The sequence below is a fragment of the Dermacentor albipictus genome, chromosome 8 (assembly GCF_038994185.2).
Source record: "Dermacentor albipictus isolate Rhodes 1998 colony chromosome 8, USDA_Dalb.pri_finalv2, whole genome shotgun sequence".
Classification (NCBI taxonomy): domain Eukaryota; kingdom Metazoa; phylum Arthropoda; class Arachnida; order Ixodida; family Ixodidae; genus Dermacentor; species Dermacentor albipictus.
The window spans coordinates 71731319-71745371 of record NC_091828.1 but is presented as its reverse complement, the minus strand read 5'-3'; the positions used below and the strand labels follow the sequence as shown (position 1 = coordinate 71745371).

Sequence of the window (14053 nt, the reverse complement as noted above, 5' to 3'; positions counted from 1 at the left end):
TATATATATATATATATATATATATATATATATATATATATATATATATATATATATATATATATATATATATATGACAGGCCACAAAGAGTAAAATATCTTCAGTGTGAAGGATTACTGTGTGGGGACTGTTTTGTTCTGTTTGGTGTTACTGTTTGGGGACAAGCTGCAAGCTCCAAATGTTTTAAATATTTTTTCGAGTGTAATGTAAATGTAATGAACGCAAAATAAATGACGAACTATCGCTTGGAGATAAATAAGCCCCACGGAGTGAGTGCACATTTAGGAGTTTTGACATTGCCAACACCGCCCCTCTTCGAGCCGCCTCTGTTACAATGCTATAGATGCTTCTCAGGCACACTCAACGCATATGTGCTCATATACATTCTTTATTCGCACGTAATCGGTAGCGAAAATACACAGCTGTACGCACCCATTTGCTCCACGATGCGTCCTGTTTGTAAGCCTACTGTGCTCGTGCGCTTTGTGCGGACTGCCATGGTGGCCTTTGGTGTCATGAGGACTGCACACTGCGTTGTCGCATCAATCTTCAGTTTCCCTAAACGTGAAATCAAGAAAAAAAAAAAAAAAGAAGTGAGCATCGCGTGCTGTCACGGCTCTTCTACATAAAGTTAATGTGATACGTATACGAAATGTTAAATCGCGTGCCATGCAGACAATTCAGACAGCTTGCGAGCTGAGGTGTTGCTGGCCTGTTCCTCAGCTGATGAAAAGGTGCAACTCAATCTGGGAAATTGGCCACGAATCGGGAGGTGCGAGGGTTCAGGAATTTTTTTTTTTTTTCAGTGAGAGTCAACCAATTCATTTCCAACAAATCCTGATGCTGCGTAGGTTACTAGCAAATGTGGTCGGCCCCCCCCCCCAAAAAAAAGACTCCCCATACAAACAAAAAGTTGAATTCAGCCCGAGAAAAATTTATAACAGATTGTTAAATGAAGAATTCACTCATAAATATCAGTGTCAACTAAATAATGCAGTAAAGAAAGAAGTAGCAATACAAGAAAGTTGGATATTTGAATCAATTTAGCCTCTAGTTGAAGTCGATCAAGGACAACGTCTTCCAGAGCGAGTTGGTGGCGAGAATGGGGTCGAATCACTGCGCACGGCAGTCTGTTGTGTCAGGCCTAACGTGAGAGGAGTAAGAACGTCGGACTGTTTAATTCTGTTTACAGTGCAATCTTTGGGATCGGCCCACGCTTTTCGACTGCACTACCCTTGGGATCGGCCCACATTTTGGAACACCCTTCGGAATTGGACCACGTCCTTGACTGAACTATCTCTGTTCCCCCAACGTTTTTAGACTACTACTTTCGGGATCGGCCCACATTTGTGGCTGCACTGCATTCGGGACCGGCCCACAAAAGAAAGTGCTAGAACACCCAGATACCCGATACGAAAAAGTGTGGGTAAGGAAAATCAACACCCAGATACCTGATACGAAAAAGTGTGGGTAAGGAAAACATTAAGCTGCCAGGGGCTCTTCGGCAGATATGGCGCGGGTTGAAGCAGCTTCAAGAAAATTATTTCACTTGCTTAAGGCAACAATTGGGCTACACTTGATCTCAAACATTTCTTAAATAAGTTTAGCATGAAAAAATTACCGAAGACACTTTGGAAATTCTAAAGCGTGCTTGGCGAAAGCCTTGTGGTCAAACCACTGCACATACCATGTTGGGTAACACTGAGCTTAGTGTCACCTATTACTCCACCCCCCACCTCCTCTGGCTTCTGGGTTGGATTGGCGCGGCTCGCTACATGCTTGCACGCGCATATTCTAGCGCAGATTGGTGTGCACCTGGCAGACTTTCCAAATAAATACCCTAGAGGGAAATGTGGCCCTAGTGTCTACGGGGGTTCTCCTGTGCGCTGCTTCAACCTACATGGGAATGATGGGAAGTACAGGCTTTGTATTGACTTCGATCTTCAGACTAGTGGTGTTTGCTTGCGGCGCAGTAAACAAAGCTATACTCAAATATTATTGCGTAAAATCTAATTTTATTTCTGCAGTATGTTATATAATGTACAACACGCTACATAAACTTTGTATGACTTTGAGATGGAAGCATGGTTTACTATGGTCTGCCACCAGGACACACCAGGGTATGCATACTTGTGCGATTCTGTTCCCGATTTAATGCCAAAGAATTATTTTTACAACAGCAATAACAACCGTACATGTACTTATATAAAAATACACATCAAGTATTTCTGGAAATAAACATTTTGTATTGTGAGAAAGTGTTGCGCCCTTGAGCGGAATGCTACAAGTGTCATCTGCTACGACGCCTGCTCGCTGCCAACGCAAGACTTTTCTCGCAGACGACAGGCACTTGCGAACTCTCTCGCTCTTTCGAAAGGCTGCGTCGGCTGTCACGATTGCTGAACGTCAAGTACTTTTAAGCACATCTGCTGCAGTGCTAGCTAGGACGCTGGTGGCCTCCTACGAGTATTTCGTCATCATATTTTATATTGACGTACCGCTTCCAAAGCGTTATGGCGTGCACATACCCATTTTGTGACACTAGACTACAGCCAGGAAGCAGCAACTTTTCCTACCACAAGTAAGTTTGTGTTCTTAAAGTCCTAAAACACGCATTTCAATGAGCACATAAACAAGCAATGCATAATGAAGCTCTACATAAAATTTGATTGTCAAGCCACTAGAAGTACAACTGTATATGTCTTGTATCAGTAGTGCCTTCTTTTTCCTAATCTGAAGTTTCATAGAGCACATAACGCTACAGTGCCAACCTAACACACTTAACATACCAAGGTCCAAACGCTTTCTCGTCAGGGCTTCGACGCCACACCATGACACAAACAACGTCCCAGTCGCTGGTCCAGCGCACTATCGCCACTTCGAGCAACATAGCAAAGGCAGAGAGCTTTGCGTTGCACTGTCCCGCTGCCCCTTGCACTTGGAGCGAAGCCAAAACTGCCAAAAAAATGCTTGTAGGCTAGTTCGCCAGTCAATAGAATGCCAATCCAAAGCCAGTACTTCCCATAATTCCCATGATGGTTGAATGATCGCTGCGCCAGATTTCCCTCTAGGTATACTAATATGAAACTCTACGGCGCCTGGTTACCGCACTAAGATTTTATATGATCGCTTGTCGCTGCTTTCCTTTCCTCTGTGGATTTATTCGGCGCAACTTGGCGCAGGCGGATAGACTTGGTGTGCACCTGCTCTTTGCACTGGGTTCTCACCACATCGCTCGCTGATAGCGCTTATATATGAAGACGAAGTGAGCGTCGCTTAGCGCGGAAGTGCTGAGCCCCGGGCGTACCGTGTATGTAAGCGCGCAGCAATGCCGGGAAACATTCATGCAAAAACAAAGGGCCAGAAAACTGCGCTTTATTTTCCTTCACTTTGACATGTGCCTTCACACTGGGTAGCGCCGAGCGATTGCTTTTTTTGTAGCCCCGGGATCCGTTGCAGCAGAACCCTCTGTTAAGGACGGCTCAGCCAGGAACATTGAGGTAGCGTGGACCTGGCGGTCTGAAGCTTTACGAACATGCAGAGGCCCAGACACAGATGCGAGACGACATATTTTCAAGCTTCCTCGATCATGCAGGGCGACACGCAGTCGAGCTTGCTCAAGCGCTCAAGCAAGTTGCTCTCCGTCACTGCTGGAGTCGCACCTCACATGGCTGTGGTGGGAGTCAATTAATATCCACACGTGCTGCAAAGGTTCATTTCTGCGTCCGTTAGAAGCGATCGCTCGGCGCTACCCAGTGTGAACGTACATGCCAAAGTAATGGTAAATAAAGCGCAGTTTTCTGACCCTTTGCTTTTGTATGTATGTTTCCTGGCATTGCTGCGCGGTTACATACACGGTCCGCCCGTGGCACAGCACTTTCGCGCTAAGCGACGCTCACTTCGTCTTCATATATAAGCGCGAGCAGCGAGCGACGTGTTGACTGCCCAACGCAAAAAGCAGGCGCACATCAAGCCGCGCTCGGAAAAGCAAAGCGCGCGCAAGCACGTAGCAAGCCGCGCCAATCCAATCCAGAAAAGGGGAAGGTGGGGAGAAAGCTCAGCGTTACTATGGTGGCTAGAGGGGTTCTGCACGAAATGTTTCTCGAAGTAGTTCGTAGCCGCCACATGCACCATCCTCGGTGATACGTGTGTTGAGACTTGAAGCGAGGTGTTTGCGCTACACGTACTTGGACTCGGTGCGTTGCTGGAGTTGGTGCTCGATGTATTGGGACCCGATTTGTCATTGTCGTCTGTGCTGGGACTTGGTTGTCGGTCGCCTTCCCCCTCTTGTAGGCGTGTGCCACTTGCGCTAGACGCTCTTCTTGATGGGCCTGCTTGCGACAACCACAGCAGCCGCTTTCGTTCCGCCTCCCTGGCCTTGCTGTTCGGTGACATAGCCAGACGCTGCCGCCGTCTGCGCTCCGCTTCCCTGGCTCTGCTGTTCGGTGACATGGCCAGTCGCTGCTGCCGCCTGCGCTCCAATTCATTCGCTTTGGTGTTCGGCGATATCGCCCGTCGCTGCTGCCGCTTTCGTTCTGCTTCTCTGCCTTTGGCATCCGGCGATGTGATCAGTCGTTGTTTGCGTTTCCGTTCTGCTTCCCTGGCTTTTGCATCTGGTGACATGTTCAGTCGTCGCATGCGCATTCGCTCCTTGTTCTTCTGGCGTTTGGTGTTGGGGGAATCCGGCGTCCGCTGCCGCTTCGGTGCCATGCGCACTCGCCTGCAACGCGACGGCGACGCCTGCCGAAGGAGCGGCCATGGAGCGGCGATGCAATGCAGCTGCCAACGCCGACGCGCGCGCGCTCGTTCTACCGCTACTGTGTGACGTCACGGTTGCTATGCACAGCTGCGCCCCCAACCGGCGCGCCCGTTGCTAAGGAGGGGAGGAGGTTGCGCCGCTGCACGGAGGAGAGGCCACAGTTGTGGCACGATTCCAGCGCACGGACGGACGCGACCGCGAGCATCACGCATCCACACGGTACCGACAAACGCTACCGCACGTGCGACCAACAAGAGCAACTATTGTTATTTTCTTTGACGAGCACCTTACGCTTACTTCCCGCGCGTTTCTTACTTGAGGCAATGGTAAGGCACGAAACTAAACGCAAGGAAAAATAGGGGCAAACGCGAGAAAAATGCAGCATTATACGTCGCACCTATCTGAGGTCTCCGGTCCGTGATTTAATCCGCGTTCACCACATTGCGGAGTGTTTGTTCAGGAGCTCACTCGACACATGTCCTTATGCTCTTCGAGGACTGAAGTGCAATTGACGGTGACCCATAGCCGACCACCCTCAGTTGCACTATATTTACGAGCACACACAAACAAGCGCGCGAGCGCGTGCTTGTGTGGCATCTAGCTCTACACCACGTACTTCACACACTTTCCGCTTTGACACTCTTAATGTTAACGCATTAAAAACAAAATAAACGTACAAATAAATATGCAGATCCAACGCACGTGTTTGAATCTGCGGGTTATTAAATGCTTCACAAGTAACGGCGATACGCACAATGTTTACTTTCACCCAGTGGAACGCGTAATGTCGTGCCATGTTTAAGTTTAGGCTCCGCAAAGGTAACAGCTTTATTGTAAGGCAATTTCTTTTTAATGTTTATGCACTACATCGCTCGCATGTTATGGCGAAATGCAAACTCCAAATCAGGCGGATGCGCTGTGTGAGAAACACACGCCGTGATGTCACAAGGTCGAAGGCGATGTATACGATGCTTGTAGAGGGAAGAATTGGTGATGTAGGCACAGTAAAGTACCACACGTACCAAGCGACATGTAGGAGTTTTGTACGATCTCGTGTCACACTGGATGGACCAAGAACAGGCACACACCTCTATAACGGCACATGCCGAATGAATATAAACGAAAGAAAATAAAGTAAATCACAGAATTAGGGGTGTGCGAATAGTAATATTTGAGATCGAATACGAATCGAATAGTTTTCGAATAATGAACCGCTGTTATCACAATACAATTCGACGTTCACATCCCCGTATTCTTAAAGTTAGCAAGTTTCTGCCATTACGTAGCACTTCATGAAGCAAACAAGTAGTTTTTCCGAACGCACAGGGCTCTTCAGACAGTGCGGATTACTGCTGTGCAGGTTGTGAAGTACGCGTACCTGACGTAGCCTACTCCACTACGCAAGTTCTCATGTCTTATGTTTATAATATGGCCTCGGGGTGATAACTGACCGTACTTTTGCTACAATATTGTGTTTATTTGGGCGCAGTTGACGTTCTGAAATAGTTGAATTCTGGACTCTGAAGTGACAAACCCACGATTTTATTATGAGGCACGCCGTAGTGGGTAATTACGGATTAATTTTGACCAGCAGGGGATGCCTGGGACATGGGCGTTGTGGCACTTCGCCCCCATCGAAATACGGTTGTCGGGGCCGGGATTTGATCCCGTGACCTCGTGCTTAGCAGCCTAACAGCGTAGCCGCTAAGCCAGCGCGGCGGGTCTCTGAAATATTTCAAAAGTATTTGAAAACATATTCGAGATAACGAACAGTGACTATTCGATTCGAAGACTGAATGGAAACGGATCTTATTCGATTCGTTATTCTAAAGTTTCGAATATTCGCGCACACCTACAATGAATCCGTGCAATATAATTGGTCAATCGATTAACAGTTTGGTGGGCTTTAGAGATGCCGGTGAGCCGTTATTATATGCGCAGATTTTATGCAGGAAGTTATCTTTGATTACGCAGAAGCGCACATGGTCAGCATAAAATAAGAGTTACAGAAGCCATAGTTCTCATTCGGCGCTCATGTACAGTTTGTTTACGAGGGGCGTTCATAAAATTCGTATTATCACTGCCATAGTTTTATAAAAGGCGTACACGATAGGCAACAAAATGAGTGTGCGTCTGTCTAGCTATCGCGCAATATCAGACATGTTCTATATAGTAGCGCGCAACACCACTAGGGAACAAAAAATCACCAACCCTTCCCGTACCGAAAAATTGGGGTAAGCAAAGCTTGTCCTGCGCGCATATGACCATCGTCACGGTTAAGTAACACACAGGAAACGGGGCCGGATTGCTTCGGGCTCCCGCTCCCTCTGCTCAGGATCTTCTTTTCTTTGCTGTCGGATTGCCTGAGCTCAGGCGGCTATAACGACTCGATCGGCGTGCCGACGGCGAGCCCTTTCACGGGCGAGTTCTCGCCGCCGCTCGTCGAAGGCCGCCTGTTCCGCGGGGGAACGCACAAGGCGTGGCCATCTCATCCGTTTTCCGAGACTGCACTGAATGGAAACGAAGCCGGCGCAGCGCGCGCGGAACCATTTCCTGGCCTTCCCCCCCCCCCCCCCTGGCCGAAGCGAAGCGGATCTCATTGGTTGCGAGCGTGGCGTGAGCGCGCGCCTATGCAGCTGGAATCCTTCCTAATGTGTACTCACGCTACGGCGCCTGCGCAGCTGTCAACTCGTCAAACCACCCTTTCTCACAGCTGCTCTGCTCTAGGAGCAACTGGGTTTTCTTTTTTTGCGTGGCCGCGACAACACCACCGAAACTTGTGAGCCAATACAAGTTTCACTTCAAATGGCAGCACCCATAGGAAAAGTCGAAACACGTGCAGTGATTCGCTTATGTATTTGAAGAGACAAGATGCCAAGAAGATTCACGCCGAGCTGGTGGCGGTGTATACGGTGACAATGACCCACCTTACGACACTGTTGTCAAGCAAAGCAGACGATTTCAGTGCGGTCAAACAAGCCTGGACGACGAAGTGGCCGCCTCTCGCTTCATGAACTACAGATTGGTGCGCAAGACTCTAGTGTTCGCAGACCGGCGGACAACTGTTGAATAATTAGTAGAACAGGTTAACGTGAGTGCAGGCTCTGAGCACAACATCACAACAACCTGCACATGACGAAAGTTGCCGCGCGCTGGGTTCCACCTTTGCTGCAAAAAGACTTGCGGAAGCAAACAGCCGCAAAAATTGTTGAAGCTTTGAGAGAGCGACTCGGCGTCGTTTTTGATCGCCTGATAACCGTGGGTGAGTGTAGGGAGTACAGTTATGACCCGGAAACTAAACTGCAAGGCCAACAATGGAAGAAAGAAAAATCACACGGGCCAGAAAAGAAGGCTGTGCCGCCATCAGGCAAGGTCATGCCGAGCGTCTTTCATGATTGCCGTGGTGCTCTTCACATAGATTATGCCTGCAAATGCCAAACTATTGCAGCAAAGTACTGCAGCGAGCCTCTCACCAAAGTGCGAGGTGCTGTCAAGGCGAAGGGCAGAGGACAGCTCACTCAAGGCGTCTGTCTGCACCTGACAATGCACCGGCTCACTAGGAACAAATGACGGTGACACATGCACAGTGGCGTAGCAACAGGGGGGGCCGGGGGGCCGTGGGCCCCGGGTGCAAGGGACCAGTGGGGAGGGGGGGGGGGGGGGGTGTCATATACGTCTGAGTACACCCTTTTCCCTTTACACCGGCTACACCGGGGGGGGTGTTACAGAAGGCCTATGGGCCCCGGGTGCCAGATGACCTAGCTACGCCACTGCACATGCAGCCTCCTCATGCTACGAAATTTTGCCCCACCCACCAGATTATTCTCACCTCGCACCAAGTGACTTCCTCTTCGCTCGCATGAAGAGCACACAACGCGAGAAACATTTTCGGGACGACGGAGAAGTGATTGTTCAAGTCAAGCTCTTCCTGAACTCTAAAAAAAAGGAGTTCTATTGCGATGGCCTGCGGCAGCTCATCCATCGTTGGCCGAAGCGTGTGACCCTGGGATGAAATTATGTAGAGAAGGAATAAACTTCCACTCAAACTTCTTTAATTCTGCCTTCCTTCATGCCAATAATATGAGCTCGATCAAAGCCCCTCATGTGTGTGTGTATATATATATATATCTTATAAGAAGCCAACAAACACTGACACCAAGGACAACATAGGGGAAATTACTTGTGCTTAATAAATGAGACAAAGAAATGATAAATTCATGGAAATTAAAGTGGATGAAAAAACAACTTGCCGCAGGTGGGAACCGAACACACAACCTTCGCATTTCGCGTGCGATGCTCTACCAATTGAGCTACCGCGGCGCTGTTTCCTCATCCCCTTTCTTGGGTATTTATGTGTCCTAGTAGAACCCTGGGAGTTTAAATACCCAAGAAAGCAACCACAGTTCAGGCGGCACTATGGCCGGCGACAATTCTGATAAGCAGGAGGAGGCCTGGAATCGACATCGGAACGAGATGAAGAGGACACGAATCGCCCAGGAAACAGACGAACAGCGCGCCGAACGACTGGATAAACGCCGCAACATAGCTAGACAACAAGACTAACCTGGACTTGCAATCAAGATTAAACAAGGCTAACCATGCCTTAGCTTTCGCTACGTATTGGCCTCGAGCTCCACCACTGGAAAAGCTGGCGCCACCGTCGGCGTGACGTGCTAGGAGGGATCACGTGGGCATAGCGGCCACGTCGTCTGCTTCGGGCGCGCCGAAGCGAGCTGAAAACGAGCTTAAATTCCCTCGTACGCTGCGGTTTTCATTTAGTGGCGAAATTTTCACGCTTCGAGTGTCTCCTCTACAACGCTTGAAAGCACTACAATAGGTAGTGGCTGCCTTTGAAGGCGCGCGACATGGTAGGCTACTGCTCGACGTGCCGCAGAGCCGGACGCACGTAACGGAGGCCGGTGTCAACCTTATTCGCACGTAGCCGCAGGACAAGAAGCTGTGTGAAGCTTGGCTCGCGAAACATAAAACCGGCAAACAGACATCGGCTACAACTCGGGTATGCAGCAAGCACAGACGCAAGGAAGATTTCTGCTACGGCGCCGGGCCTGCGATGTTCTGGAAACGCGCACTGAGACGCTCGCCCGAGTCCGCTGCCCGACTAATGTCATGACGGTTTAGTCTATGAACTTGTCGATACTATAGATACTGGCAAGTTCAGTGGAGTGGAAAGGCAGCGGTAAGAAGCACATTTAAAGAAAGCATGGCATATGGTCATGTTTGTGTTATGAATTAATGCGCTGGATTACAAAAAAAGGAGCAGCGGGAAATTGCACGCTGAGAACGCCGATAAACATACAGTGCGACGCAACTAGAGAAATAGTATTGAAAGGACAAAGAATTTAGAAGAAAAAAAGATTGAATCGTCGCGACGGCACATCACAGTCCCGTAGGCGTCGAAGTCTCTACAATGAAATTATTTTTGAACAGCTCTGATAGCGCCCACGCAACAATGGTTGCTTGTATGTCAAATGCTCATATTCTGCGGCCTTAAGCTCATGGCACGGTGCGAAAACGCGCGCGCGCAGAGAGCGAAACAGTGCGCGGACAAGCATGCAGACGCGCAGTCGGTCGCTGCGAATCTGCGCGATCGCTGCATTGAGGCTTCATTCTATTACGCTCCATTTAGTTATACAAACACTATAAGAACATATTTCACATAGTTTGCTCTCAGCGTTTACCTACCTTTCACGCAAGAAGCCGGTTCGGGAGACTCCATCGCGGCGACCGCGCGCAGTGGCGTTCACTGTACGTATTCGGTAAAGAGATAGCGGCTGTAAACGATTGTGTGTTTTCAGTTTGCCCAAGATTATTATTTAGACAGTAAGAAACTTCTCTCGTTTCGAAAGTACTCACAGAAATGTCCGGGAGAGCTCACGCGTGGTGTTTTCAGTGAGCGCTGACAGCAAAACCTACGAGGAGCGCGCCACGTGATCCCTCATACTACGCCAGCGAGGCGCTTCCGATAGAGGGCGACTCCGTAACTCCTCGCCGCCAATACCCTGGCATAGCCGAGCTAAGCCACTGCCAATTTTTGCCTACGACGTTGCTTCGAGAGCCGATATTGCTCCTTTCTACGCGCATCGTATTCCCGCTGCTCCTCGGGAGTTTTTACTTTGCGTGGCCTACCCGTAGCTCATACTCTAACTAAACCGCGTGCATACATTACATGCGATGTGTATTTCTATACGTAAACAGAGACATACGTATTCAGATGCACCTCGCACTAACGCCGCTCGTTTCTACGGAGGAACCTTATCGCAGCGTCAACCTATTGTTCGGCGACTGTCGCCGCGATCCATCACGCACGGTGACACTATGCCGTCCGTGTGCGCCTGCGCTACATATGTTTTTTGCGCTAAATCGTCGATTTCTAGAAATCCGACTTTCCTGTGGATCGACCGCCATGAAAGCATCGCCGGTTGGGAGAGGTAAACAGCTTCGTTGTAATAACTTTAATTAAATTATGGGGCTTTACGTGCCAAAACCACTTTCTGATTATGAGGCACGCCGTAGTGGAGGACTCCGGAAATTTCGACCACCTGGGGTTTTTTAACGTGCACCTAAATCTAAGTACACGGGTGTTTTTGCATTTCGCCCCCATCGAAATGCGGCCGCCGTGGCCGGGATTCGATCCCGCGACCTCGTGCTCAGCAGCCTAACACCATAGCCACTGAGCAACCACGGCGGGTTTCGTTGTAATAACTAAAATATCCGAGGATCTAAGTACTTATGAATTGTGTACGCGAAAGCGTTAATGTCACATCGAACGCCGATGAGCGGTCCTTCGTGTTACGAAGCGCTCGCGGGCAAGGCGAGTTCGTTGAGACGCTTGGCGCTTTTTGATTCGGCCTCACCGAGACGGATACCACGTCTCCGGACCATGCGCCATCGAGCTCTGGCGAGCACTGCTGCTGTTCCTCCAGGACCCTGCGGCACCACCCGTCGGCGATCGGCTCCGCGACAGCCACAAGCGCCATGCGGCCCCCATTTAGCTGCCTCCAAGACGTTCGTTAATAAAACGGAGGCAGCGTTACCCTTCCCCTTTTGCAATAACACCGCTCCCCTTTCCACCGCAGCGTCTTCGGCTCATTTTAACGTGGAATAAACGTGGTTTCATTCATTCATTCCGAGACGCAGCTGGAACGCAGCGCGAGAGCTTGCGCGCACAAAGAACGCGCGGACGACACAGGCTTCCGAGAGCGAAGGTAACGCGGCGTCGCGGCGATGACTTCTCCCCCCACGCAATACCTGGCGCGCTAGCGTCCGTACGGTGTTTGCGGAACCAAGCGTCTTTCTTTAGATCATTATCCTCACTATCATCCGGCGTTCCCTTTACCCCGCTCTGTTTCGTCGAGGCGCGCTCATGACGTGGCGTCGCAGCCAACGGGAATTAACCCGGCGTTTCGATGCAACAGACGACAAGCGCCGAGTTTTTCGCTCAATAGGCCAACTGGCGCTTTCGCATCAGTAAATACCAAAAATCCGCCTCCATTCTACCCTGTGACAGTGGCTGTGCAGCGAAGATGTTGCCGACGTTGGTCAAGCACAGGGTGGAATGGAGGCGGATTCTATGAGCGATACTCCACGTGCAAACGCAGAAAACGCCCGTTTCCGTAACTCTGACCTTCAAGCTCAGGCAAGGTCAAACTGGGGCTTAGCCTGCCACTACCGGCGGCTGCTACGTACGACACGTGAGCGCCCATGTTTTGAAAGTGATCTGCGATGTGGACAAAGTGCGCGGTCGCGAGGGGTTCCCGTCAAGGCGATCTGCGATGTGTATACAGAACGCGCAGTGTGCTGGTAGCTTCGTATGCGCTGTGCTTTCGACGCTTAGTTCGCTCGCCGCTGCTGCCGCGCCGAGCAGCGTCTGTGCCTTTTCCCAAAGCAAGCAAAACCGTCCTATCGCTCGACAAACTTGGTTTAACCGCGTTCAACCACGGCAATTTCTTTAGTCTCGCTCTTTCTTTCGTTAAAGCGCAAACGCGCACCTCATGAAGGCGCGAGCATCTTCGCTTCCGCACCGCGCTATAGCGAGCTCGGCGCTGTAGCGACGGAGGTTTTATAGCATGCATCACGCGTGATCGAGGGACTCACCGGAGGAAACATCCGACCGACTCTTTGCTCGGGATCGGGTCCATCGGGTCTCGACATGGTCCGTCATGAAGAAGGCCCGAGAGGCTGGGGCGACATATTCGTCGTCCAAGAACTGGCGCTTGGATTTGGGTTTGACCCTCTTCGATTTGGCCAACTTGTTGGCGTGATACCTCTGTCGCTTCGCGGCGTTGTCTGCTTCCCGTCGCTCCTCGTCGTTTTTCCGGGCTCGTCGCTTGCGCTCTGCTTCTCTGGCACGGAATTTCGGGTCCTGCCGGGCTTTGCGCATGCGCTCGGCGCCTTGCGCACGAAGTTCCTCGAGTCTGGCAGCACGCCGCTGCTGGTTGTACTGCCGTTTCTTTTCCTTCTGCCGTCGTTCGTGCTCACGCTGCTCTTCGGCAGACCTACGTATACGCGGCCTCCCCATGGCGCAGCCTCAACGACACTAAAATCCGTTGCTAGGATATACTTCTCCTTGAGAAGGCCCCCGCCACCTGCCATTGGGCTACGCCGACTGACGTCAATTCACACGCCGCCAAATGAAGGTGCGCCCTGTCTAGCGCCGTTAGCTCATACGTCCCCTTTTCCAGCTATCGCTTGCGGTGTGTCGGCGGCCGCTCGATAGCGGTACTATTTTATTGCGATAGCAATTATATGGACACTACAGGGGCATTTCTGCCGTCGCCGTGAGGTTCCGTATGAGTGAAAGCGTGTGACGGAGAGCCGGCGAACGCGTTTCAATCTCGCGTGCGCGAGTGAGGAACGCGGTAGAACGCGGCCCGGATACGCGCCCTCTTTTGTCGCGCGCGAGGCAGGGAGGTGAGGCGATCGAGGGAGGAGGGCGCTCTTTGGTGCCTCGATGTCCTCTCCCGCCGCTCCGTACAGAGTGGAGGCAACCGCGGCGTCTACTACACTGCAGTAAAACACGTCATGGGGCTAGTTGGTGCATAGCTTTAAAAAGATGAAACGCCAACAATCACAGCAGCACACTAACCCCCGTATGCAGAAATGCAACTTAAGTCGAAGCACATGCTTGACTTGATTTAGATGACGCCTGGCGTTAACGTGCCCAAAGACGCTCACTGCGTTTCCTTCGGCGCGTTCCCGATAGGCGTCACTCGGATCAAGTCAAGCATGGGCTTCAACTTAAGTTGCATTTCTGCATACGGGGGTAAGAAGGA

At 50.6% G+C, this 14053-nt stretch overlaps 1 protein-coding gene across 5 annotated transcripts in view; it reads right to left on the bottom strand.

Annotated features, from left to right (window-relative positions):
• Positions 1 to 14053, bottom strand: part of LOC135921460 (uncharacterized) — a 36028-nt gene that overhangs the window by 7369 nt on the left and 14606 nt on the right. Inside the window, exons 1-2 of one of the 5 annotated variants that reach the window (XM_065455842.2) lie at positions 12876 to 13461; positions 434 to 559 (exon numbers count right to left, since the gene is read on the bottom strand). In XM_065455842.2, the coding sequence (XP_065311914.1) occupies positions 434 to 559; positions 12876 to 13299 (550 nt within the window). In that variant the 5' untranslated portion in view covers positions 13300 to 13461. Of the gene's footprint in view, positions 1 to 433; positions 560 to 4188; positions 4815 to 12875; positions 13462 to 14053 lie in introns of those variants that run through there. The other 4 variants (XM_065455841.2, XM_065455836.1, XM_065455832.1 and 1 more) reach the window with 4 other exon arrangements.